Source organism: Dermacentor variabilis, chromosome 2 (genome assembly GCF_050947875.1).
Source record: "Dermacentor variabilis isolate Ectoservices chromosome 2, ASM5094787v1, whole genome shotgun sequence".
Taxonomy (NCBI): Eukaryota; Metazoa; Arthropoda; class Arachnida; order Ixodida; family Ixodidae; genus Dermacentor; species Dermacentor variabilis.
The window spans coordinates 29,013,022-29,039,950 of record NC_134569.1 but is presented as its reverse complement, the minus strand read 5'-3'; the positions used below and the strand labels follow the sequence as shown (position 1 = coordinate 29,039,950).

The 26,929-nt window shown below is 42.1% G+C and overlaps 1 protein-coding gene across 4 annotated transcripts in view; it reads left to right on the top strand.

Moving 5' to 3' along the window:
* The window catches only part of LOC142571571 (unconventional myosin-IXa-like), a 120,408-nt gene that overhangs the window by 23,888 nt on the left and 69,591 nt on the right, over window positions 1-26,929 (top strand). For 2 of the 4 annotated variants that reach the window (XM_075680040.1, XM_075680043.1), the window contains exons 10-24: window positions 2,407-2,496; window positions 3,898-4,011; window positions 5,318-5,455; window positions 6,156-6,277; window positions 6,396-6,537; window positions 8,414-8,597; window positions 11,918-11,990; window positions 12,114-12,263; window positions 13,180-13,219; window positions 13,337-13,438; window positions 14,032-14,112; window positions 16,974-17,108; window positions 17,187-17,309; window positions 23,152-23,301; window positions 26,463-26,641. In XM_075680040.1, the coding sequence (XP_075536155.1) occupies window positions 2,407-2,496; window positions 3,898-4,011; window positions 5,318-5,455; window positions 6,156-6,277; window positions 6,396-6,537; window positions 8,414-8,597; window positions 11,918-11,990; window positions 12,114-12,263; window positions 13,180-13,219; window positions 13,337-13,438; window positions 14,032-14,112; window positions 16,974-17,108; window positions 17,187-17,309; window positions 23,152-23,301; window positions 26,463-26,641 (1,823 nt within the window). Of the gene's footprint in view, window positions 1-2,406; window positions 2,497-3,897; window positions 4,012-5,317; window positions 5,456-6,155; window positions 6,278-6,395; window positions 6,538-8,413; window positions 8,598-11,917; window positions 11,991-12,113; window positions 12,264-13,179; window positions 13,220-13,336; window positions 13,439-14,031; window positions 14,113-16,973; window positions 17,109-17,183; window positions 17,310-23,151; window positions 23,302-26,462; window positions 26,642-26,929 lie in introns of all 4 variants that reach the window. The other 2 variants (XM_075680042.1, XM_075680041.1) reach the window with 2 other exon arrangements.

Genomic DNA, 26,929 nt, shown 5'->3' with positions numbered 1-26,929 from the left:
TCCAGGCTTTGCTTGCTCTCAAACATGTCTTGAACACGGTGTTTCATGATGGCATCCTTAATGCCATTGTCATGTTGTCGAGGACAGCACATTAGCTTGTCATGAATGCAAATGTTTAAAGGAATGGCATTGCAGATTTATTAACATTGCATTTTTTTCTACCAGCTGAATGATGCAATGGATGGGCATGCAGGAGACACTGTTGTCAACAGTGCTAGGTTTGAAGTGTAATCCTTGCATTGTTAACCCTAGGCTCCCATGCTGTGATTGCAAGCACACAGATGTGAGCCTCTCATGGCAGTCCATGCCGGTGCGAATGAATCAAAGAACACATGGTGCTTACATAGGAAACATTTATTACTGTTGTGTAAAAAATGTGAGCTAGCAGAATGGTAAAAAGAACTTTCTCATTAAGGTAAAGGCTATGTAAAGAATAAATTGCACCAATCTTAGTCTTGTGCTTTGATGCATAATGGGAAACATTATAAAAAATAGTCTCATGCAGACAGAACTTATGGGCTAGGTATGTACCCTGATGTTTGCGCAATATTAAGGTGTTTAAGTGACTACGACTATTATTACGACTAAGCAATTAATGAATCCAGTGCAGATCAGATTTACTCTTTCCTTACTGGGCCTATAGAAATCTATGAGTTTGGTCAACAGTTTTTCTACATGTTAAATACTTCTCTTTTAATTCTACTAGCAACATCAGGTGCTGCCTTAAAGGATGACTAAACTTTAAGTATTAGTCAAGTTTAAAAATTTTTGGCAGATGGGGGAGTTTGGAAAAATAAAAGTTCGACTGAAGGTATTGTTGATGCTAGCCTCCAGTGATCCTAGTACTTCCTCAATAAAATGACGCAAAATTTGTGCTTTGTTCTATTCGCAACATAATTTTTAAATTACAGCATTAGTGAAGGTACAAATGCTTCTGTCTGGTTGTTTAATTTTCCAGTCCGACGTCTAGTCTGTTTTAATGATATCTCAAACAGTGGTAGATGCTCATGAGTACTTGTTATTTTGATAATTGTGTTCGACTGATATCAAGTGCAACTTTATTTTTCCCACCGTGGGCGGCTTTTAGCTATCAGCATTTCGACAGCATATCTGCAAATTATTATGAACAGTCCTTACCATGGTGCGGGGTGTTCACTCACGCAATAGCAAGCAGTCGATTTCAGACCAACCTGTGACTGAAGCTGGACTAACACTCTAATCTCTTACATTTTGGACACCGCCTGCGGAAGTGCCCTTATTCATTACAGCACAATATTGTGCAACACTTCACTTTACTGTACAATACTGTATAGACACTGAGCAAAGCATGTGGAGGCTCCAGCACCATTTGAATGTACGCTAGACCAGTTTGATTGCACAGAGAAGCTGACCGAACGTAATAATCAAGTTTGAGGAGGCTACTGCATGCTTCCTGACCTGACAACCATTGCTTCTTGAGCCTAAAGAATGCAGTAAAAAATATGAACTAGGTGGTTGCTGCAGTGAGTAAAAACAAATGCTCCCTACACAGTGAGAACTTACCTGTTTTCACATTTGCAAAGTTACTGCTTTTCTACATAGCATGTTCACATTTGCGAAGTTACTGCTTTTCTACATAGCATGAGCATCACTTTTGATGGCAACAAATATGCGTAGTAATTTATTTGTGTGGTCTGACTTACAAAAGTTGGGAGCTGGGAGCCAGGCACATATTTCATATACTTCAGATTTTTTCCTTTAAGTATTTATTCTAAGAATAGCAATATTTTCACTTTCATTCATGTTGCCTGAGGTGCTTTCACATAAGAATTCTTGAGAACTGTCTGAGCAATTACTGCTGTTTACATATATTCAAAACACCAATAATCAGGCTATAATTTTATGTGCAACAACATACATTGCAAATGTACTACATCTTGAAATAAAAGGCAAAAACCTAAAGCACTGAAAATGGACACATTTCTGGTGGTAAGGAAAGCGTTATGGGAGAATATTCTTTCGCCAACATTTGTGGCTGTGGATATCGGTATCAGTGGGTGAATCGGTCAAGTGAAGTGCATTAAATAACTTTCTAACCAGCAAATTTAGAAAGTGTGTTCTTTTAAAATCAATGTCAACCAGTATGCAAAGCATATGGTTCTGGTAGAAACCCTGTGACTAGCAGTGGCTTAGAGAGATATGTGCTTAAAATGTATTGTGAAGCGTGCTGGTGTTCCTGGTGCTATTTCTTTGAGCTGCACATGTTCTATTTGTTGCAGCTACAGAACTCAATTGGCATACTCTACCTATTCCTTTAAATAGTGTTTTGCTGTTTAGGTTTATAGGACAGCAATGGAAATTCCTTTCTGCGAAGCTATGAGTGCAGTGGCCAGCCGTTACTAATCGAGTACTGTCTACTCCACTTAGGTCAAGGAAGAAACACTCAATTCTGCCCTGACCACAAAACGTGCCAAAGCCCCTGGGGAGACGTTAGTCATTAGCTACAAAATGCCAGAGGTAAGACCAGGTGTGCTCCTGGATTCTCAATTTTGCAGTCAATGCAGTTTTCACCATCTTCTACCTTAAAGGTTATCAAATCTTCTCATGCAGAAATAAATAAAGAAAAAGAGAGAAAAAGAAACAAGAAATTTTTTTCCTGCATTTATCAATGTTAGTAACTTGGTGGGAAAGTTGCTAAATGTTGTGAGATTTTTGTCGCCTTAACGACAAAAAATGTTTTTGAGTGACATAAATAATCAGAAAATTGTTCTAGTCCTCAGAGGAATTTAGATAGGTTCAGTGCCTTGCCTCCGTTTTATCCCATGGTTGATACATACTTTCATATGCATCTATTTCTAAAGGCACACTAAAGAGCTTATATAGTGAGCCGCCTGATTGCATCCATGCTGCTTTTCTAGGCAAAGCAAAATGTGGAAATTTTATACCTTAAAATTGGGAATCTTATAGGAAATTCTTACCGTTGACAGGAGGGAATCTAAAGCCAAAGCTTATACCCCTGTCAAGCGGGCAAGTTAAGTGCACTTATGGGGAGTGCACTTCGGTGCCTTGGGTGACATTTTAGGCTATGCGGTGCTAATGGGAAAACAGAGCGCACTCGCAGTAAAAACAACTTGGAAGTTTTTTGAAGACATAGATAAAAAACAAAAAACCCTGCTAAAATGTGATGGTTTTACATTATATTATACATGAAAACAACTTTAATCTATATTTTCTCAACAAAAAAATAAAAGGATTTATATTATAGGAGTGTTGCAAGTCGATGCCGACCAAGAAGAACGCCTAGCCAATCAAGAACAATATGGTGGCATGTGACGAGGCGGCATTTGATCCTGCTAGAACAGAATATGAGCGACTTCTGTTCTGATTATTTTGTTAAAAGCTGTTCAACAACTAAAATGTACTTGTGTCCTTTTTTTTTATGCATTAGCTTTTGTACCATTTAAACCGCTGGTGGTGAGGCTATGCACTCAGCCAGCAAAGTGTGTATTGTGAATGCACTTCGACTGGAGTGTACTCTTCTGCAAGTGACACTCCACTTGCGACGTTTAGATTTGGCAAAGTGCTCTTAAACCGATTTACATTCTCCCGTAAATGCACTTAACTTGCCCGCTTGACAGGGGTATTCAAAAATAACAAGGAAAACATGTAGGATCAATTAAATCAAGAAATAAAAAATTTTAAGATAGCCATCGTGTTCATCATAGGGACCTTTCACTAAATATATATGGAGTGTTTTGGGCTGTGACTTTGTGACTTTGTTAAAAAAGAAGTTACTAACTCTGAGATCTATGCTTAAAATTTGTTGCTGTATGAAGGGGCTGGTTCTGTGGGCTCTGTGCGATAGCATTGATTTGTGCAGCATTGCTGTACTGACTGGCTGTCCACTATGTCTTTCAGGCTGTGGCTACGCGAGATGCTATGGCCAAGTGTCTCTATGGAGCTCTCTTTGACTGGATTGTTATGCAAGTGAACCATGCCCTGTTGTCTGCTAAGGACCTTCGGGAACATAAAGTTAGTACTGATTTATATGGTTAGCAAGTGTGTTTAAGCAGGCATATAGGGTTAGCATCTGGGTTAGCTCGTATAGCAGCGTGGTTGTACTTTATGAGAAGTGTGACCTGCATATAAACAATGAAGGTGGAGTGGCCGTAAAGGGAAGCTGGGAGCCTGTATTACGCTGTCTTTTTAAAAATTTTTCAGAAAGGTACAGTTACAATTGAAACAATGTGAGTGGTATCGCTGGCAAATAGCTACTACATTTTCTGTGTGGTTCCTAGACATTCAGTGAATTAACGGTTTGCGTTCTCAGCTGGCTGTTGTCAAGGCTGTCAAATCAGCTGCCTATGCCACTGATGTCTTCTCTTTCTACTATGTGGTTGCAGGTATATTGCATGTATCTTGCAAGTTTGCTGGTAGAAGAAAGCAATATCAGAAATCAACCTTTGGCTAAAAGTTTACTTTAGTTTTGAACTTTTTTTCTGCCAAGCTACACCATACCTCTTTTTTTTTTCCTTTTCTTTCTTCTACCTTTGGCTAATTGTTCTGTTAAGTTTAGCTTAGTTTCGAACTTACTGCCAAGCTACACCGTACCTCTTTTTTTTTTCCTTTTCTTTTTTCTACATTTGTGTGTGTGTATTTTTCTTGTTGTTTTAATGGTCCTGACACAGTGCAATTTTTTTTTTCTTGATTTAAATAGCTGTGCATGTTGTGGGATCTCAAATGTCCTCTTGGGACAAAATAAGGGCAAGACAGCAGTACAAACAATCAAAAGGGCACTTATTGCGCCTTTTATACATCAATCAAGCCAGGCGAATCGATATCAATAAAACATGCTTATGGGCACTAATGAATTGAGAAAGTCCAACTCACTGTGACAGGATATCAAGCAAATATGTTCACCCCATGCCAGACACCACTGCCTAATCGTTCACGTGTACAGTCACAGGAACGGTGGTGTGTTTGAACGATTGTGTTCATCTATGCCAGTGCCCCTCTCTGAAGTCTCTTGTGGGTCCCGGTCCCGTAGAGCGTGGCGACAGGCGCGTGACAAGTCTGTACGCTCCACTGACCTTCAGCCGAAAGAGGAAGAGGCTCTCGACTCTCTTGCGCCCAAGTAACCCCGCTGTTGGGTGGTGTTAACGGAGCAACACTTGTGCCATCTCTCGTACTATGTGTGTCTGCACCAACTGGTGGTGGCGCTTAGCTACATGTGGAAGCTGGATTACAGGAGATGCAAGAGTAATGCGGGGAAAACAACATAAGGGGGAGCAGGAGAGTCGTGTGCTTTCACATTGTTTATGCTTAATTTCTTCTACAGGGTAACAGCATAAGCGTGCTGGACATATTTGGTTTTGAGGACTTTGGTGATCACAACAACTTTGAGCAGTTTTGCATCAACTTTGCCAATGAGCACCTGCAGTACTACTTCAATCAGCACGTATTCAAGTATGAACAGGTGAGGCTACACAGCAACAGTCATTTCTTGCATTTATGGAAACTTTTGTTATGCTCATTATTCTTATTGCTTGTGTGTGTGTGTGTGTGTGTGTGTGTGTGTGTGTAGGCTGTACGTTCGGTGTAAATTTTAATGGAAATTGCACATGCAATCATTCTGCAGGCAGCCTCTGTCATGCTAGGTGAAAGAAGCAGCAGTTGTTTTTGTTTTTAAGTATATAAGGTTACAGAAGTGCTCTTCCTTCCAGTTCTTTTCTTTTGTCTTCTCTGGAATTTTTTTCAAACTCATGTGATGGTGCTGTGCAAGTGGGGTGAAAATTGTGCAGTGCATGCGACATCAGCTGCGCTAAGGAGGATGGTACTTTAACTTGTTTCACACTTGAGCATTTGCATGCATGCTGAACAGTCTCAATCGTTTTGATGTCCACCTGCTTTGTTTTTTGAACCCTTCGAAGGGCTACAGTTACCTATAATAAGATATGCACTTAAGTTTTTTTTTGCATGGCAGTGTTGTTCCAGATAAAGCCTGTGAATCTTTTCACTGCAGAGTGCTAATTTCATGCAAAGTGGTTTTAAAACAACATTATTATGAAAGGAAGACTTCATCAGGACGGTATCCTAAGTTGAGCACTCTGTTGTGATGTCCTGGCTGGGTGTTGTTCCTGGTAGCATAAATATTTCTCTCTTGATCTTCGTTGCAGGAGGAGTACCAGAAAGAAGGCATCCAGTGGAAGAACATTGAGTTTACAGACAACACAGGCTGCCTAAATCTGATTGAGGGAAAGCCCCATGGCCTGCTTTGCCTGCTGAATGACCAGTGCAAGTATGTGTTCGGATGCAATGTGGGCTTCTGGCTCCATCCTGCTTAACTTACTCTATCCTGGATTTGGAGATTCATTGGTGGGCGGGCTTGCTTACACTTGCCCTACGGTTGTACACAGCTTCTCTGGGGCCACAAATGCCATGCTGCTGCAGAAGTTTGTGAATCACCATAAGAAGAATCCTTTCTATGACATGCCTCAAAAGCGGGAGAATGCTTTCCTGGTGCATCACTATGCCGGACGGGTCAAGTATCAGATCAAGGTTGGTATGAAGACCATAGAAAAGCATTTCGCTTTAAGCTGTGAAACAGACAACAAGAACTGTGTTAGTGCGCGATGCATACCACTGACATATTCAAGGCCTGTGCCTGCCTTACTGTTCAAGTTGTGGAAGTAAGGCAGGCCGAAGGGTCAAGGCCAAGCCAATGTGTCTAGTTCAAATGTTCTATAAATGTAATTTGCTTTAGACATTCTCGTTGATTAAAGAAAATCTCAAATGTGCAAGTATGTTGAAACACAAACCAGCCTAATGTGAATATTGCATTTATATTTTCATATGAGAATAATTGTTTTTGACATTCACTTAATTTTGAGGACCATCAAATGTTCAGGAATGCCAAGATGGAATGGAACCTCATGAAACACATAGTTCCTTAAAATGTATTTCCAGTCTATGCATAGTCACATAGAATTATTGTTTTGACTAATAATTATATCAATAAATAGTGCTGTGTACCCAGCACCTCAGCTTGTATTTCCTCTGCATTTGTTCCACGTGCCTTGCACATGATGTTTAATACCGTAAGAAATTGTAAAATTGTAGTAACACCTTAAATTTGAAATAAAGTCTAGCTAAAGGGATACAAGGATGAAGGAGTGAAATTATCAGGGTGTCTACAACAGGGAAAACCGGGAAAACCGGGAAAACCGCGAATTCTCAGGGATTTTGTGTAGTCTGGAAAAACTCAGGGAAAACTCGGGGAATTTGTGCCTCTATCAGGGAAAATTAGCTGTAATTTTATTGAAAGGGTCGAAAGTCGCGGTAACGCTGGCTCGAGTAACAGACAGGAATCGTAATGAATCATCTTTGACGCCCTGTCGTCGGCTGGAGGAGTTGCCAGTGTACAGTCAACGACCGACTTTCCGGATTCCTGATAATTTGGACGGCTTCGCGGCACCACCACCTACCCCATAGAGTCAATGTATCAGAACGTCTGAAATTTTGGATGCAAGAACTCTTCGCCGTCCACTATAAACTCTTTAAAGCAGTGAAACATAACACTGAGGCATTGTTGCGTGCTGAGAGTATGTCAGGACAGTTGAGGTTGACTTACGAGCTGTTGAGAGAGAATGTCAATTGTGACAATGTTCGGGCCTCATACCACTGAGCTTGCTATCAGTTGATAGAAATAGCTCATATTCGAAAATATTTGCTTCTGTGTGCATCTTCTTTTTATTTGTATTTGAGAATGTCCGACTCGATTTGCATTCTTTTAAGACATTTTATTTGCTGTGCATTTTACTTACCGCTCCCTTCTATTCTTCTTTTGAATAGCATAAACACCACTCCTTAGTATTCAAATTGCATTAAGTCGTTCTTTTTAAAGTTTTTTTTTCATATGCTTACTAAAGAGTTACAACATCGGGTGATATGGTTTCAGCCCGTCTTGACATAAAACATAGTTCTGCATCACTCAGGGAATTTTGCAAAGGCACTCAGGGAAAACCTGGAAAACTCAGGGAATTTGGAAATGCCAACTTGGTAGACACCCTGATTCTGCCTACTTGCAGTTTACTTCACTATTGCAACAAATCCTAAAATTTCAGCTGTTTTGACATAGAGCCAGCATTAGTCATTTACCACTTTGCACTCTTAAAACACAGCAGTGATGGACATGTCATGACAAGAAAGGCCTGGTAGATATGAAGAGCTTGTAAGGTATAAGTACGTATATATAAGATGCCCAGTGTTTGAAGGTTAAAAGCCTGTACAAGCTGGCCATGTACAATGAGGTGGTTGTATGGGAATTAAAAGTGCATGTCGTGACGTTGAGCTCCTGTATTTTTTGTTGCAGTCTCTATTGCTTTTCCATATTTGTTGCTGGTCTCACTGGTGCCTTCTGCTCTTCACTAACCAGGACTTCAAGGAGAAGAACTTGGACTTGATGCGGCCTGATGTGGTGATGGTGCTGAAAAGCTCTAGCGTCGCGCTGGTCAGAGAATTGGTGGGCGCCGACCCTGTGGCCTTGTTTCGCTGGGCCATCTTGCGAGCCTTCTTCCGCTCTTATCATGCATTGAGGCGCACCACCTCCCACGGTCAAGGTTTGTGCTTAGTTTGTGCATTGATAAAGTTGACTGCCTCGTAGTTTGGTTTTCAGTTCAATTCGATGGCTCCAAGAGCAGATCAAAAGCATAACTATTGTGGTGTAATTTCAGTGCTCCTTACTTGTGGGCTTTGATGTGTGATAGAGCTTATGAAGAACATTTGTATGACAGTATCAATGTAATGCCGTTTGGAAATATGTGGTCTTAGGAGCTTCACTATTAGGGGAGGCTTTTAAATATTCAGAAGAGAAGACAAGTATGAAAGATTGGAGGCTATTTTTTATTTAGACATCAGAGGACCACTGGGATGTTTCAGTAGACTATATTGCTTAAAGGGACTGACAACTGATTTTTAGGGACCCATTTTTTTATGGCACAATGCAAAGCTCATCCTCGGCAGTGTAAACACTGCGGCGGTTACATCCAAAAGCGTGTGGATATTTAGTAAGCAGAATTTTTCAATCTGACCAGCCTCTAAAGAAAGAGTCCCTCCTCCAGCAACACTGAGAGGTGAGAGCGATATCGATAGCCTGCCTCGCAAATTGTTAAAGCCGCCCATCATTCTGCTTTCATAGGAGTGAGTGTAACTGTGGTTAACCACCTACATTTTGACCTTTTCAACCACTTTTGAAAATAAAAGGCTGGTGCAATAAGTTCGCGTTGTTGTACAGACATTCTTATATTTGTACCACGTATTTTCCCAAGTAAACGCGTATGTCTTCGCTGGCTGGCCCCTGTCGTCGTCATTCTTTCGATAGACGAGCCAAGCCAACTCACCAAAAATGAAAGCGAAAGCAGCACCACTTTTCTGCTCACTACAAATGAAGGCGTATCTGCACATTTGTAAATCAGGAAGAACTTATAATAAAAAGTATACTGCATTTCAATACTAATAAAACGACGAGGAACCGCGTACACTTGTAGCAGGTCACGTGATGGACTTCTTATGCAGCTTCATGTTTTTGCCGTGTGGGGCACCACAGGTAATTTTTCGCGACTTTTAGTGATGAATTAAAAATGTAAATCCACGTTTAATGAGAAAAACCTGGTTCGTTTTTGCCACTACAATAGCGAAACATTTCATCAGCAAGGTTATCTCAATTCATGTTCTGAGCTGTAGTCTGTCACCTTAAATGAAAAACAAATGAAAACATAAATATGATACAGTCGAACCCACTTACAAAGATACCGGCTTTAACAATATATCGGTTATAATAATGAAAAGCCGCTGCACCGTCAACTTTTATATGTTTTTTATGGGGAAATAACCCACTTACTACAATGTTCCCATGCTGCATTAGCGATTATAACTATGAAATCTGGCTCCTGGGTGTGCGTGCAGAAAGGTAATGGAATGTGAAATTTTTGAAATGAAAAAAAGATGAAAAAGTAAAATGCTAGTCGCTGCACAATCGCCTGCCACCCCAATTGCCACTGCGCACTTCTCTCCACGTGAGATGCATGCCCACCTTGCGCGCATCTTTCCTGTTGCCCTTCCACCCCTCTGAACACGAATGGGCTCCGTCCATAGCTCTGCGCCACCCCCCCCCCCCCCCCCCGAAACACGAATGGACCGTGCCAACTGCACTGCTGGCGCAGCTCCCAGATTGCTCGCTGGGCCCTCGCAGTTGGTTCTTTATTCTATGGCCCCCATTCTGCGCAATTCTGCGAACGGATTAAGTCGCTCGTGCTTGTCTTTGTTTGTTGCATCGAAGTCGTTCCTGTCCACGTTGCTTCTCAGCCTCGTTTGACTCGCCGCCGAAACTGAAGATGGCTGATTCACCCACTGACCATCGGAAATGCACGACATTGTCGGTGAAAAGAAAGCGCACTGCTATATATTTGGAAATGAAGTGCTTCCAATCGAGGAGGCGATCATCGCGAACATACTTGCATTGGATAGCCACAGTGACGGCCACGACGGCAGCGCTGATGCGGTAAGGCAGGATGCCTCAGCGTCGTCCCCTCGAGAGGTCCTGTAGGTGATTCAGTCCCTCACGGGCTTGTTTTCGTGAAGGACCTTTCGCTTCACTATGTGGAGAACCTGGATGCCTTGGAGATTGATGTCAGCAAGCTTTGCATAAAGCAAGCAAGGCTGATGGACATGTGGTTTTCACATGCAAGCCAGCGGGAAGTACGTGGCGAGATGCTTGAGGCGATCACGTCTCAGCGTGTCTTCTGGATTTCTCAAGCTGAGATGCTGCTGTGGCAACCTTCCCGCATTTTTTAAAAGGTTCGTTTTGGGGCCACCAAAGCGATGCCTTGGTGGAGCTCGTATGTCACTTGCTGTCCGTGACCCCTCTTCGCAGTTGTTGTAGCAGTGCCATTCCTGAACACTGACAGCCACGGCTTGTTAACAACATGCGATCGAAGCGTGCAGGAAGCATAGTTAAGCAGTTAAACAATCAACACAATCAGAAGACGGATGGAGGAAAGCAGTGGGGAGGAGAACTGGCCTCCCGGCCATTATAGTTTTCTTGGAACAGCTAGGCCATCACCCATTTCGAATTTTTTTTGTGCAACCTGGTTATAACAATTATCGGTTATAACAATGGAATTTTTGTGGCAATCGAATATTGTTATAGGTGGGTTCGATTGTATTGCCTGTAGCGTGGACACACTGTTTTCACTGCTCTGACGGTGCCTGTATGTGTGTAGGAATGTGGCCTCTAGCAGCCGGTTCTATTTGTTTAGATAAATGCATGGAGGAAGGAAATAAACTAGGCGGGAGCATTACGTCAAGCAGCCAGCTTTCCTGAGTCAACTCTTCGAGAAGCTGGCCCCTTTTGCCTCTTCTCTCTCAAAAAGTTGGCACAACACAGGACCCTGCTCGGCATACTTGGCCCAGAGGGCTTGATTCCCTGCCGGTTTAGCTGACACACACTTGGATTCTTTGCCCTCAGGACCTAAATAAAGTTCTAACTCACTCACTCACTTGCCATCTGCCCAGTGCATGTTTTCTCCCAGTGTGCTTATCTAACTTCGGTCATTTATTTAAACATGCACATTTATTTTCTTCGTTTCAACATGTGCGCATGGCAGCTACGTGTTGCTGTTGCACTCGTCCTTTTGGGAGAGCATGCGCTGAGTGGTTCGGTAGAAGACGCTAAAGCTTACTGCGACATGATCATGTGTTAGGCCAACCCTTTCGCCTTCATTTGTAGCTCTTTTCTTCCTTCATGGATAAATGAACGCTTAATGGTCCTTGGCAGTGGAGGGCAGTTGAGGCAGCATCAGTGTAAACTCAATAGAAGATACATTTTGCCAGTCAGCTAATCATTGTTCAAGGCTTTTTGTGCTTGTGCATCTTCTTCCAGGACGTACAAACGCTGGTTCCAAGAGGCCATCTTTGGCTTACAGAGGAAGGCACTCCGGTGATGGATATTCCAAGTGGGTTTTCCATTCCAGTTCTATCAGTTTTTTGTTCAATTGTTCGAGAGCAATTTGCTTTTTGATGGAGAACACTTACAGTTCTGCATATGGTGTTCATGGACATAGAATTTATCTTTGCAGCAGCAACCAAGTCTCTTCAAGGCGGACATCTCTCGGCACGGGCGCTTGCCCCGGCAGTTTTGCAGCCACCTCCTGCCCTGTGCACCGCGGAAACACACACCTCTGTGCCAGTGAGGCCAGTGTTCTCGAACGAGCAAACCAGATTATGATGTAAGTTGGCTTTTTCCTCTCTCTTTAACCTTGGCATGCTTTAATATGCAGTCAACGTCCTATTTTTCCGACTCCCTAGTGACTGCGAAAACGTCCGAAAAATTGGGCAGTCTGAAAAATTGACTGCATGTCTTTTACTGCCCACAAGGGCTCAAGATGTCACAGCCACGTCTGAAATAGCTCTAAAGGCCTGCGAGTACACTTATTAGGGGTATCGGTGCTCATGCTGTGATAGGAGACGGCGGGTTCACGTGTGTATAATTAAAGAATACATACCATGTTCCCTGACCATTGCCCCATTTGCACGCCTGGTATGCTTCACAGCATAACACTGCTGTATTGGGGCGAAGCTAACTTTTTGGAACCGGCATTATGCAATGTGTCGTGCTATCCGAGCTTCGAAGCCATTGGCGAGGATTATAAAGGCCGAGTCGGCGCCATTGCTAACAGCAACGATTTATTTCAATGAGCGATCGGATCTGTGTGCGATAGCACCTGTAGAGGCAGCGAGATAATCGAAATGGCAGTTGTGATGGCTTCATATAATCCCATTTCGGACCGGCGGTCATGACAAAAAGTCCGGAAAATCAGACAGTGGAACGGTTCTTGCACTCAAAATTTCAGACGTTCTTATACATTGACTCTATGGGGTATCATGGTGGCGCAGCGGAGGCATCTTTATTATCGGGCATGTCTGAAAAATTGGATGTCCAGAAAATTGGTCGATGACTGTAGATGTACTGTGTGGCACACACGTGCAACAGTGTTCATGCCCTCATAAAAAACTGAAGCATTGTGAACTAGCTGTCTTTGTTACTCTGAGTGCATGGTTGTCTGACATGCTCCATGTCAGCTGTGGCAAAGTTTTACTTATGTCACATATACAAACTATTGTTGTTCATTCTTTTTGATGCAGGAAAAACAAGAATACCAGGTCGCGAAACAGAGTGGACAAGGTGAAGGCACTGAACTGCTTTTTCTTTTGTTCAGAACTGAGTCGTCAGTGTTATTCTTTGGTGCATGTTAGATGCTCTGTTTATTTATTTGTAATATTTGAGCGTTGATGATTACAGGGGCTCAAGAACTTGCAGAGTGTGAAAACAGTTGTTGGGAAGACGCATCCTCACCCTCAACGCACAGGCAGAAAGCCTCCAACAGTCACTGCTCAGTTTCAGGTTGGTGGCTTAGCAGCCTTCACTAATTCAGCTGTGTAAGGATAACCAACTGCTTTGAGCTGTAATTCTCAAAATAGTTGCTGTGCATCTAGGATATACTAATTTTACCAAGAGATTGTTGCATTCAATTCAAGGCACACAGTGCTCACATGCATGTATTAAAAAAATTGTTTCCCAATGGAGACTTTTCATGATATATGAATGATTATTACACAGTTTGATTCTGCTTTGTTTAATTAGCATTACTTTAACTGTCAAAATAACTATTCTTTGTTAAGCACTTCTCTTTAGAACTGCAAAGCACAATTGACAGCTATTTGAGGAAAATTCAGTGAAAATTCAGTGAAAAGTGCTTAGTTGCAAAATTCCAGGAATACTGCTGACAATAGCACATGACATTGGCTAAACAAGAAGGCGAGGTGTTCTTTCTTTTTTTGTGAACTTGTAAATCTAGAGTGGTGATTGCTAAGCTGTCTATTATTATGTACTCGCGCTTGTGTTGCTTTGAGAATCTCTGCCACTTCAGGTGACCTGTTCTGTTTTGATTAGCGTGACTTTATTGCCACATATGCTTCCTGTGCACCCTTTCTCAGGTGTCTCTGAGTCACCTCATGGAAGCCCTTAGTCAGGCAAATCCATTTTTCGTCCGCTGCTTAAAGTCAAACGCTGGCAAGGTAAGCAGCTCACTTTAATATTATTCAATTAGTGCTAGGTTGCATGCTCTGTTATGTAGTGCCCTGTACTTGGAACCATAATATTAAAAATGCTTGAGGGAAATTCGGCATTGCCCTGAAATGCCAACAAAAAATAAAAACCCTCATCATTAATGTTTATACGAACCTTTACTGAACATCTAAACTACCTGCGAAGAAAATCAGAAATGCTTTAATTTCATCGCTCGAATTTAAAAAAAAATTAAAAAAGTGGTTTCAACCTCTCTGTTCACTCCAAAACTGACCTCCATACAATGTGCATTTCTACTCACCATCACAGCTGCAGTCTGCACAACTCGTGCGAAATGTGTAGTTGTGAGTTGAAAGCATCACCCCAGTTGTCTCTCTTGTCCTGTCTTGTTTTCATGCTCTGTTTTTAGCCATGAAAGTGTACCAGCTATAGCCAAACAGTCAGTTTTACTACTTTACAAGTTCTCTTAGAACTAGCTGCTGTACATTATGAACAACGAGCCTGGGCAACTTCAAGAATCCAATGAATGAAAAAAAATTATGGAAGGGGTAATGCGATAAAGCAGTGGCATAGGTGCACAGAGCACCATGAAGCTCACTGAAAGTACAAATTCTGACCTGAGATACAACTGCTATGGCGAATCATTTGTGTCATAATTTTTTTAAGGTTAATGGCCGTGCAAAAGAAGCAGCCTACGGTAGTTTTACACAGGTAGTAGCCAAGGGAACTTCTGTGTTTTTTCAAAAACATCACGTGTTTTTCGATTGGAGGCATGCAAATGCATTTTTTTTTTCCAAACTCATTTGAATCCAAATGAACCAGTTCAGGAAGCTCCGCACTGGTTCGAACCATTATTATTTTCACTCTGGAGTTGAACCGGAACCTAACTGAAAATGAACCCGAGCCCAAACTGAATTTGAAGATATTTCGATTCAACACCCTGCTTCAAAAGAACTTGTGGAGTTTTATAAGTATGTTATTAAAGTGATTTTTTGTTGTGGAAAATTTGTTGTGTGGTAACAGTTGGTCTCATTTAGTTTTAATTGCTGCCATTCAATTGTTTTCAGATTATTGTAAGTAAAATTAAGAAATAGGCACGTATGACAGGTGTTATTTACGAATCAATGTCTAGTTTTATTACAGGCATGCTATTAGATGTCTTGCTTTATTGATGCATTGGAAAATTAATTGTGAATATAAGATACTTCAGTACTCTAAAGCAAGATAAAGTTAGCATGGTACAGAATTATAACCCAAAGAACAATAGTTAAGTGGCATATTAGCGGTAAATACGAGATAAATTAATTGGGGGCATTACGGCGCATATATTTTAGGTCCTGGATCCATGATTTCAACAGCGTTCACTACATTGCGAAGTGTTGTTCAGTACATAGCTCACTCTACACACGTCCTGCTTTTGAGGAGCGAAGTGCAACTGATGGTGGTCCGAAGCAGACCACTGTCAGCTACGCCATATATATATATATATATATATATATATATATATATATATATATATATATATATATATATAGTGACGCATGCACACACACATACTCTTCTAAGCTCCCCCATCCCCTCTCTACCTCTATCATGTGATTGGCTCCCCCCCCCCCACACACACATGCGTGCGTGCACACACATGCGTGCGTGCACACACAAACACACACTTTTTCCAGTTTGACACTCCTAATATATATATAGCATTAAAAATGAAGCTGCCATGTGCTTTCTCAATGAAACTTTGCTAATCTCTACAGCGATGCTAATCTCTACAGCCACAGCTGATTGTCTGTGTGGCTGATCTCTGTGTGAACGTCAAAATTTCAGATCATTTGAAATATGCTTTGGAAGACGATCTTTCTTTCTGCTTTAACCATTGCCATATTCATTCGAATATAAGGCTAGGTTTTTTTCCAAAATCCATAGCATCGAAGTAGCCCCCGGCCTTATATACGAGGATGATAAATTCAGCTAGTGTTTCAATATGGTGGCAGCAGTGCCATATATCCGGTGATGCAGGTTTTAGATGGCAGCAAAAATGGTAGCAGCTCCTAAACCTTGGCAGGGGACGTAGTCCCTCTTTTTTTGCACAAATAACCTGCACTGAAAATTTTAAGGAAATTTATGGTGAAAGTGAGGTGCAGGTTATATGTGAATTTCACCTCGAGGTTTCATGAATTTCACATTATGGTGTGTCTTCATAGCAATGCGGCATGCGCTGCCCTAAGGTCACACCTCAAGGGAATGTTTTCACCAATCCAGTTTTGTTATCTCCTAAGAATGAACGGGAGGAGGGTTAGTTCTGATTGGTGTTTTGGGCAATCCTCACCAAATTTGAATACTCTGTCAGCTACTTTATATTGCCTTATATTGGTGTACATACTTAAGTTGTTTAATTTAGGGTGTCCCCCAACTATGCATTTGCCTTATAATTGTGATTGCCTTTTAATTGAATAAATGTGGCAATTTCAGGCTGACACTTACCCATTCACACCTTAGGAGGAAGAGTTTCACTGTTCTATTTTTTGGTGGCATTATCTTTTGGCCAGGTGTCTCCAAGAGTGAGAGCTTTTGAAGGCTTTTGTGAGCAAAGCCATCTTTCTTTGCTACTCATTTATCAATTCAATTGTCAATGCAGCCATCAATCAGAACCTTCCATACTTGGTAAAATAAGCCACTCATTCAAGAGGTACTAGGTTCATTTTCCTGGTGCTTGAACTTGGAAGCATTGAAGTGCTTACTTTCTTTTTTTGTCACATGTTTTCTATCAAATGTTCTTGTAGGAACTAATGTCAACTAAAAGTACAAGGTACTCATTGCAGACTGATGTTTCTTGCATTCTCTTCAGGTGCCATGCTCCTTTAACGAGGGTGTCATCCTTCAGCAGCTGAGGTACACAGGAATGTTGGAGACAGTTAGGATACGGCAGTCTGGCTACAGTGTTCGCCTGCCGTTCGAGGTAGAAGCATTTCCTGCAAAGAGCGTAATATACTTTTAACTTTTCCTTTCCGTGGTGGGCAGGCTTATTGGTGGCTCTGTGCCTGTTTCACTTCTCGAGCAGGAGTTCATCCAGCGCTACAGGGTGCTGCTGCCACGTGGGCTCATCAGTTCCAGAAGTGACATCCGAGACTTCCTGCTTCGTATCAACCTTGATCGCAACAACTATCAGATGGGGAAGACCAAGGCAAGGGTCTTTTGTCAACATTTTTAACGCGACAGAAACTCTGCGGACACTTCAGCCACACTCGCAGCAGTGGTGTCATATCCTGCATAGACACACGTATAAAGTAAATCCCCATTAACTCGAAGCTGTGAAAACTGGGAAAAATTTCGAGATAAGCAAAATCATGAAAATAGAAGCCCTCTGGCTGCACTTAGACCACATGGAGCTTTTCAAAAATGCTGATAGTAATATTTTCAGTCATTTTTACATGCATTGGCACCAGAGACAGCAATGTCTGTGGGCAATGGCATTACTGGCATGTATGACACAGCATGTCTGGCACAGAGTCAATGCATCATAATCAATTCTGGACAGTTTAACTTCAAAAACTGAAACTTTGGAAAAACAAAAAAAATGACGTGGCATTTGTGCCTCATCGGTCGTGCAGACATGAAGCAAGCGTCCTTATCAAGTTGCGATCTCACTAAAACGTTGTAGGATCGCATGCTGGCTTCCTTTTACCCCAGCGCGTGGGCTGATTGAGCCTGCTGAAAAAGTGCCAATTATCTTGCCAAAGGTCACGATTGATACACTGTGACTGTTTTGATGTGTCAGTGGCAGGAAAAATAAAATAAAATTGGGAGTTTCACCCGATGGTTAAAGCACTGACTGCGATAGCAAGGTTTCGCATTGTGCTTGAACGCCTCGGACAGCATTTTAGCTATACGCAGGTCTGACTGACGCGGATACGACATAGGCGGGTGCACCAAAATTTCTGGCACCCTTAAAATCTTCAACACGTCATGTAGGGCCCGTAGTGACATGGCACAGGTGGCACTATGCTGCCCACTAAAAGAGCTGTGCCAGTAAAATTACACCACTTTCAGGTTTCAACACTGATATTATTTTGCACTTTTATTATTTAATAGTCTGAGAAGGTTTAAGAGAAAAGGCGTGCGGTGTGAATGTTTCGTTACATTTGTTTATGGGCCGCTATTCTCAAAATTATGAGGAATAATATAGTCAAGAATTCAAGACCTGTTATGAGCGACTGTAGTGATTGAATAGTGTAGCAATATAACCCGTATATACGTCATGGATAGGCATATAGCATACATATACCTAAAGAGTATGTGCGGACCCCACACGGCGACGGTAACAGTGAAAATTCGCTTCAAGTGTCCATATCAATTGCTATCGCAGTAAAAATGCTGAGTCCCAGTTCATAGCTGCTGTGTGATGCCACAACAAGGTGGCAGTGAGCAACCGAGCAAGTGCATGCGAGAATTGATAAATAGAAGAGGGAAAGATAGGCGGGGAGCACGGGTCAGTATGGTGTCTGGCTTGGCTAATGAGCTGCCGCTGCATAAAGAGAGAGCGCAGATGACAGTGCCGACGCTAACCCATTGCCTTGCTACTGTTATTTTCAAAGTTGACATTTGGAGATGTAGGGAGTCTGGCACCAAACTGAAAAACTTGAGGGTTAACATAATGGGGGAAAAAAATTTGGGCTTAACCAATATTTCAAGATATCAGAGCTCAAGTTAATGAGGATAGGCTGTATACAGTCAAATCTTGATATAACGAATCACGCGAGACTTCTGAAAATCTTCGTTATATTGAAATAGTGTTGTAATGAAAAACTTGCAGTTATAAGCGAGTGGACAAACCTAGGAATGAAAATGACGTACCTTGGCAGTAGACGCGCGTGCAGGCAAGCATACTCCTGAATAAAAATGTTTCACTCACTTCAAAGCTGCTTAAAAATGTTTCACTCACTTCAAAGCTGCTTTATTTGAAGAAATCAGTGATTTTCTTCTGGCACGTGCAGCATGCACGCGATTATGAATGCGTCTACACCTTCCACTTTGTGCAATACCTCATCGGGTACTTCACTGCACTGAGCTATCAAAATGTGGACTTTGTTCTGTGCACTAAAACATCATTGTTTGACACGATCTCATTGTCTGTGTTTGGTGACCCACAGTGGTCTTCCTTCGGGTAGTCATTGTCACTGGAGACGTCGTGAACCCAGTGAACAATCTCTAAGGCTGTCAGGTCCGCTGCCGTTAGTGCTGCACTATCGCTCTCCACGTAGTTGTCGAAGGAAGAGACGACAGACAGCAGTTCCGCAACCTCTGCCCACAGGTCTTCTGGATTGTTGTCGGTCACCTCCAGCTCATCTTCAAGCTGCACAGGCACTTTGACAAGCCCTGCTGTTCACCAGCAGTTGCTAATGGCGAACGCCACCAAGCTCCTGTGAGCATTTCCACTGCCTGACGAATATTGATTGCAGTTGGCTGCTTTAGGCGGAGGTTGATAATCAACCACTGCACAAGGCGCTTACGAAATTCTGCTTTCGCACTCTTTATAATGCTCTGGTCTAGGGGTTGCAGCAAGAACATGTTGTTTGGTAGCAGAAACTCCAAGCAAACGTGCGTAAAGCGAATATTCACAGTGTGAGCAGAGCAGTTGTCGACAACTAGTAGAATTCTTCGGTCATCCCTCCTCATTTGGTCGTCGCGTTTGATGAGCCACTCGGAAAAGAGTTCTCTAGTCATCCAGGCTCGTTTGTTAGCGCGGTAGTCGTACAGTAATGACATGACGTTTTTCGTGCAGCGAGTCTTCGCATGCTTGCCGATGTCGAGCAGTTTAATTTTCTTCGTGCCTGTTGCATTGCAGCAGAGCAGGATTTTCATGTGAAGGTGCGACTTCTTCCCTCTTTTGCACTGCTGCCCTTTGAAGTGCATTGTCCGGTCTGGCAGGGGCTGATAAAACATGTGGTCTCATCCGCATTGAAAATATTGTTTTCAGAGTACGATTTAGCGAACTCTAGAAAACAATAATTGCGCCAGGAATCCACGCCTTCTCTGTCAGCAGCCTTTTCCTCCCCCGAGACTACCTGCAAGTTATTCTGTTTCTTTGGCAGAAAAAAAAAAGCTAGCCTGCACTGGCGTCAAACCCAGTTATTTCAAGTGCATCGGCAAATTCGCAGGCTTTTTCTTGTAGCATTGGGCCAGACATGGGAACGTTTTGCAGTGTGGCATCTTTGAACCACATGAGAACAGCTTGGTCCACATTTTGAGTTTCCCAGTCGCAGCCGTTTTCTTGTAGGAGCAAGTTGCAATTCCCAATGAAGCTTGACAATCTTGTCTTGGTCTTTCAAAATGGTCGTGGCGGTCGATTGGGCAATGCCATGCTGTCCGCACATGTCGATTAGCTTTTTCCTTGCATCGGTTTCTTGCAATAAGTCCATTTGTCCTGTAGTGAAACCTGCTTTTGTTTCTTCTTGGCGCCCTTGCTAGCTGCATTCATCGTTAGATCGCGTGCAAACATCGCCAAACGTTTGTCGTGAAGTTCTTGGTAAAGTTTGTGGTGAAGTAGTTGGCAAACGACATGGTGATGATGATAGCTACCGTGACAGCTACTGCGACATGATGATGACAGCAGTTGCAATTTATGTTTCACGTGAGAGTTGCGGTGTTGTTACTTTTAGCCAAATTCGTAACACTGATGTTCCTCAGTTATAAAGGTTAAAATAAACTCTGTGTTATTCTGAAATATGCGCTGTATTGAAATTCGTAGTTCTGAAATATTTTTACATTGAAAATATAGGCAATCTGGCGGGGATTCTTAAAATATTCGTAAATTTGATAAATTCGTTAGTGTGGGGTTCATAGCAATGAGATTTCACTGTGTAGTAGTACATGTGAAACACAGAAATACAGTTAAACCTCGACATAATGAAGTAAGTAAAATCAGAAATTTGCTTTGTTATATCGAAATTTCATTGTAACGAAATTTGATCTTTTATGCAAGTAAGTAAAGTTGCCGATCAAACTTCCTTACACAAAAAGGGGCCGCAGAATTTTCTGAATTATTCAGTAATCAAAAAAAGCAAATTTGAATGATAAAACAATTCATTTTGATGAGTTTGAGAGTCAGCTATAAATAATACGGTTTCATGCCATGTCAATGATATCTTTACATAGGCGGTACAAATTAAGCAAAGCCAGCCACGCGTTTGAATGCACTCCGCCCCAGTGACTAATAGCGTCACCCGCACTGGGACGATGCTATCATGAAAAGTGCCGGCAGTGGGGAGCTCCAACGGGTCACCAAAACTCGAGATTGCGCTACCTTCAATACTAAAGGCGTGGGAAGACAGCGTACATGATGCCATGCCATCTCAGCAAGTCCACTCATTGTACATGCTGCAGATTACCTCTAAAACAGGCTGCATGGTTATGTTTGTGACTGTGTTTATGGGAAAGAAAAACTTGACTACGCCCTGGCAACTACACTAAATGAGCTAGACCGGAAAGGTGTGAACGTTCTTTCTGGCCCTTACTAACAAAACCTTATTTGGCCTGTTTGTTTGACTGTATTGAAACTGCTTGTGCTTCTAATTGTTCTTGTAATTGTCATTTGTGATCGGACTGCCTGATCGTTTATTTGCTGATATGTTTCTATAACTGCATCAAGATAACAAATCGTCGTGTCACTGCTGTTGTACGGGTGGCTAGAGCTTAGTCAAGCTGCACAGATGCAGCTTTTTTCTCTGGCCCCCTATTTTCGCAGTAACAGTGTATTGTCTGCGGCGAAAATAAAACTTGATTGATTGATTGATTGATTAGTATATGCTCAGCCGTGCTTACAGCCACGCGCAGCCATGGCCAAGACATGCGCCAGAAATCACGACGTGCGTCAACTTACCCCCCCGCCCCCGCCCCTTACGGGCGCTTGATCGCGTTACCGCAAGCTCGCTCTCCTCCCCCTTTTTCCATATGCTTGCGCGGGGTGGCGGGACTTCTGCGCGAAGCCACCATCTTTCTTTCTCACCCATCACACTTTCACTTGCATCTAAAGCACCACAAAGTGCGCGGGGCGCGATAGGATCTTATCGCACTTTGACTTTATACGGAACAGGATGCAGTTTTACGTAGGTGGTCGCTCTTGTCGCGCTGTGCGCAATTTGAGAGGTACATTTGCAAGCAGCCGCTTGTAATTCAATCATTTGACCATCTGCGGCCACAGAAATTTCCATTTATTGTTTCGGCATTCCTTTGCTGCGGAAGCGAAATTTCGTTATATTGAAATCGCATACAAACACACTTTGTTATATTTAGGTTCTAATCACATTGTGTTATATGGACAAGAGGTTATGAAAAGTTAAGTGCGTTATTATATCGAGAATTTCGTTATATCGAGGTTTAACTGTACTACACAGATCACAGCTGCTGAATTGATTTGAATGAAATGTGTTTGATTTAAGAGATATTGCAGTTCCGTAAACTGCATCTCTTAAAGCATCTAATGTGGACAAATTTCATGGATGAGCTTGTAACGTGTAAAAATTTTACTGTGTTTGTGACAGTTTTGTGAAAGTGCTCCTCGCAAATTAGTGGTATATTTCAGAGGGCTGTATAATAAAGCAATTTTGTCCACTTTAGATGTGTCAGTAGATGCAGAACAGAACTGTGGTATAGTTTTCTGTTTTTTAGTTAGAGTTGTAAGTGTAATGCTTGTTTTCTTAAATATTATAATTTTTAACAATTTCTGTAGAAATATTGATAGTCTAAAGCAATAATGTACTCCCTACTGTTAGTAAATCATTTTTCTTTCAAATCCAACTAACCTCAACAAATTTGATGCAGTGGATGCTGAGCCAAACAGTTTCTCAACTCCCATGTATTTTGCCTTTAGCCATGTCCCCTAAGGCAATTTCAATGTTGTCTTAAATAAATAAATCAGTAATGAAAGATAAGTGCTCCTGAGGTTAAGCTTTGTGACACTGTGCTTGGAACTTTCCCTGTGTTGTCTCTTTCTGATGTTGCTGCATGCACTCTGGATGTTGATGCAGGTGTTCCTGCGTGAGAGCGAGAAACTGAAGCTTGATGAGCTGCTGCATCTCCAGATTCTTCAGCGCATTATCACAGTGCAGCGCTACATCAGAGCCTGGCTGCAGCGTAGGCATTTCCGTATGCTGCGTTCTGCGGTCGTCAGGCTACAGGTATTTTTCAATGGCTTTGGTCACGCCGTCAATTACTGTCAGCCTTGTGTTGTATAAACTGACAGATTTTTTTTTTTGAGAGGCACCGTATTAAAAGAGAAACGCACCGTATTAAAAGAGAAGAATGTAGAAACGAGTAATGTTAAGCAAAAGGGCATGAAGACTTGCTTGCTTTTTTATGTCATGCTGTTATGTTATGCTAGGAAATCAGGAAAAACAACTAAATGTCTTGTGTGGCACATAAAAATTGGGGAAAAAGCAGGTGTTTGGTAAATATTTTTGAAGCACATAAGTAACCTACACTGTTCAAACTTTCGGTATATACATACCACCAATAAAGTGGCCCCTATTTCCTCATAATAGGAAATCTCCACTTTTGCTTCTGCCAGGGAACATGTGCTAGTGTAACTCTTATGTTTAAACATCCCCAAAGTAAAATGGACAGACAACGACAGAAGTGTCACATGTCGATAGAAAAAATTCAAGGCTGTGTTGTAATGGCTTTGCACATTTGACAATTTTTTTTTGTTAAAGGGACTCACAACCAATTTTCATGGTACCCATATTTTTTAATGCAATGGAAAGCTTACCGGTCAGAGTGTCTAATGATGAAGTACTAATGTGGAAAATGTTGTGGAACATTTTTTTATTGGAATTTTTCGATCTGCAGTGAGGATATAGTCGTTCACGGCAGCATGCTGGAAACGGTGATAGGTCAGCACAATAGCGATTATACGCTGGCATTAGTGGGAGGCAGACAAGTGTGGCCGTGCTGTAGCAAAGTATGATTTTGTTTATCAAATATATGTCTATTCATGTTTTCCAAATTGTTAAATGATTTCTGCGATAATAGCTACGTGTTTTCATGGTTTCTTGTCCAACTGCTTTGGTATTTAACCAGTCAAAACGAAACCAATTGCATTGAAAACGAAATGACGCCTTTACACGTCATACAGAGTTCAGCGTGTTTCTGTAGCCACGCCCGTGTTTTTGATTCCCAAAGCATAGAATAATGTGCGAGTGCCTGATAATATAGCAACTGCAATTTTAAGCAATAATTATGATGTGCTTAATAGCAGTTGACTTATGTACGGTAATCTCCTAGAATACATCAGAAGTACCAAGATCTCACCACCAGGTTTCGCCACTTACTGGTTTTTGAGACTATCTTTGCCAATTTACAATTATAATTCATACTTAAATCGTGAACAGCATGCTGGATTCTGTCACTATAAATCATGGTCATTTCATTTCCATCAACGTCTCAGAAAACATTCTGGCCAGTTATTAGTGCCTTTAATGTTTGACACAAAAAAGCAAATACATGACACAAGAAAGCAGAAAGACAGCACAGGACCACTGCCAAAATGATTGGTTGCGAACTTGCCCAACTGTCGCCATTCCCAAAGGTCATTTTTGCCAACATATCTGGGATAAGTGGTGATTACAATGAAATTCAACAGCCTCTCAAACTATATATGAAGTTTGATGTTGGAAGGGGGGGGGGGTTGGTGCACCAGATAAATTATTATAATCAGCTGCAGCCAACGTTGGCATGCCTTATAGCATAGAAATTGTTGGATGATGAAATAGCGGAACTATTGTGCGTGCACGCAAACACGCACACAAGTCAGCAACCGGTCTTTTAGTCATTCTAGTAAAGTAATTTGGATGTCTTGTGGATTTGGATGCAAAAATTCTTCGCCATCTGAATTTCCTGAATTATTTCCACGACCGCAGGTCCGAAACGGCATTATAGAAGCCACCACCGCTGCCATTTTAATTATCTCGCCACCTCAAACAGGTGCTTTCTCACACGCATATGCGCCAGCAGCCATAGCCACCACCGTGGCAAGGCTAGGTCTACCTGCTTCGATGTTCGACAACAAGCGTCTTGCTGTCCGGTGCTGTGTTTTTCTTCGAAAGAATTAGCCGCTGTTAGCTAGGGCGACTCCACCTTTGTGATCCTCGATAATGGCTTTGAAGATCGGAAAGCACGATGAGTTGCATAATACTGGTTTCCAAAAGTCAGCTTCGCCTCAATACAGCAGTATTACGCCATGAAGCATACGCGAAGTATTGCGGGGTAAGCATACCAAGACTGGGAAGGGGCAATTGTTACTGGGCTTGGTCTGTATTCCTTAATTATACACGCATGCACCCGCTGTCTCCTGTCCTAGTAGGAGCACCGATACGCCGAAGAACTGTACTGACAGGCCTTCAGAGCTATTTCGGACATGCCCGTGACGATTTGAGCCCTTGGGGGCAGTTTTTTTTTTTGGGCTGCCCAACTTTTTCGGACATTTTCGCGGCCTCTAGGGAGTCCAAAAAATTGGATGTTGATGGTATCCTTATGTCATGAAATTGTTAGATGATCAAATACTGGAACTAATAAATATATATGGCATGAAATGGTAGGATGATGAAATACTGAAACTGTTGAATATTTATGTACATATATTCAATAGTACCAGTATTTGATCATTCTGCAATTTCATGCTGTAAAGCACGCCATCTTTGGTCGTGATTAATTATAACACTTTATCTAAACTTTCCCTTCCTTCTCGTCATGAGGTTGAATACAGCAAGCTAATTTTGTGTTTTCAAACATGATTAGGCAGTCCCAACAAGCTGTGCATTATGCCAGAAGTACAACATGAAGCTTGTTATGACGGGAACTGCCCAGTGTTGGCCTTTTCTGCAATGCCAACATTTATGGCACGCCTCAGCACACTGCCCTGTTTCTTGTCGGCTACAGCTCTTCATGGTGAGGCATGAAAGACAATCCTAGCTGCCCATACTGTGGATATGTAATAAAGAAAATCATTACCTAAATGGCTAGTGCATTCATAAAGAAAATTTGGCCTCGTCCGTTTTGTTGAATTTGCCATCGTGCAGCCCTAAGCACCTGCTTTCAAAAGTGGGGGAGGGGCCAAATAGCATAATTTGCCCCTCCACTTCTGACAGTGCCCCTCCCCAGTAAATAGGCCTATGGGTGTTCAAGAGATCCCTGGTGCATTCATCATTGATGACCTCTTTCTTGGAGCATTGCTTATTGTGGCACTCTTTAGAAACAGCTGCACTACCTGAAAAGATTTTCAGAAAAGTGGGATAGGTTGAATGCAGCTGCTCTCCTGCCTTTTTCCTGCCCCTTTCCTCAGTGCCACGCGAGGGGCTACCTGCTGAGAAGGCGCTTGGCACTGGAGAGGGCACAGCATGAGGCGGCCATTGTGGTGCAACGAAGCTGGCGCCGATACAGGAACACTCGAAGAGTCCACCAGCTGCATCACTCCATTGTGGCATTCCAGGCTTCCTGCAGGGGATGCCTGTTCAGGAGAAGGTGATGGAGACACTGTGCACTTTGGGGCAGCTTCTTGAAAACTAGGAACAGCATGGAGTACAGGATAAGATGCGAGGGCTGTCTGACAAACACTCATATTTGAGCACATGTGTCTGTACATGCTTTTTTTTTTTTCTTGCCTGTGCTCAGTTCTGTTCCTCAATTTCAAGAGGAATAATCAGAAAGGATGGATTAGTAGTACTGCCATTCAGGATAAAGAATTACAGTCGAACCCGGATATATTGAATCTGAAAGGAAAAAAGAAAGTTCGATATTTAGGTAATTCAG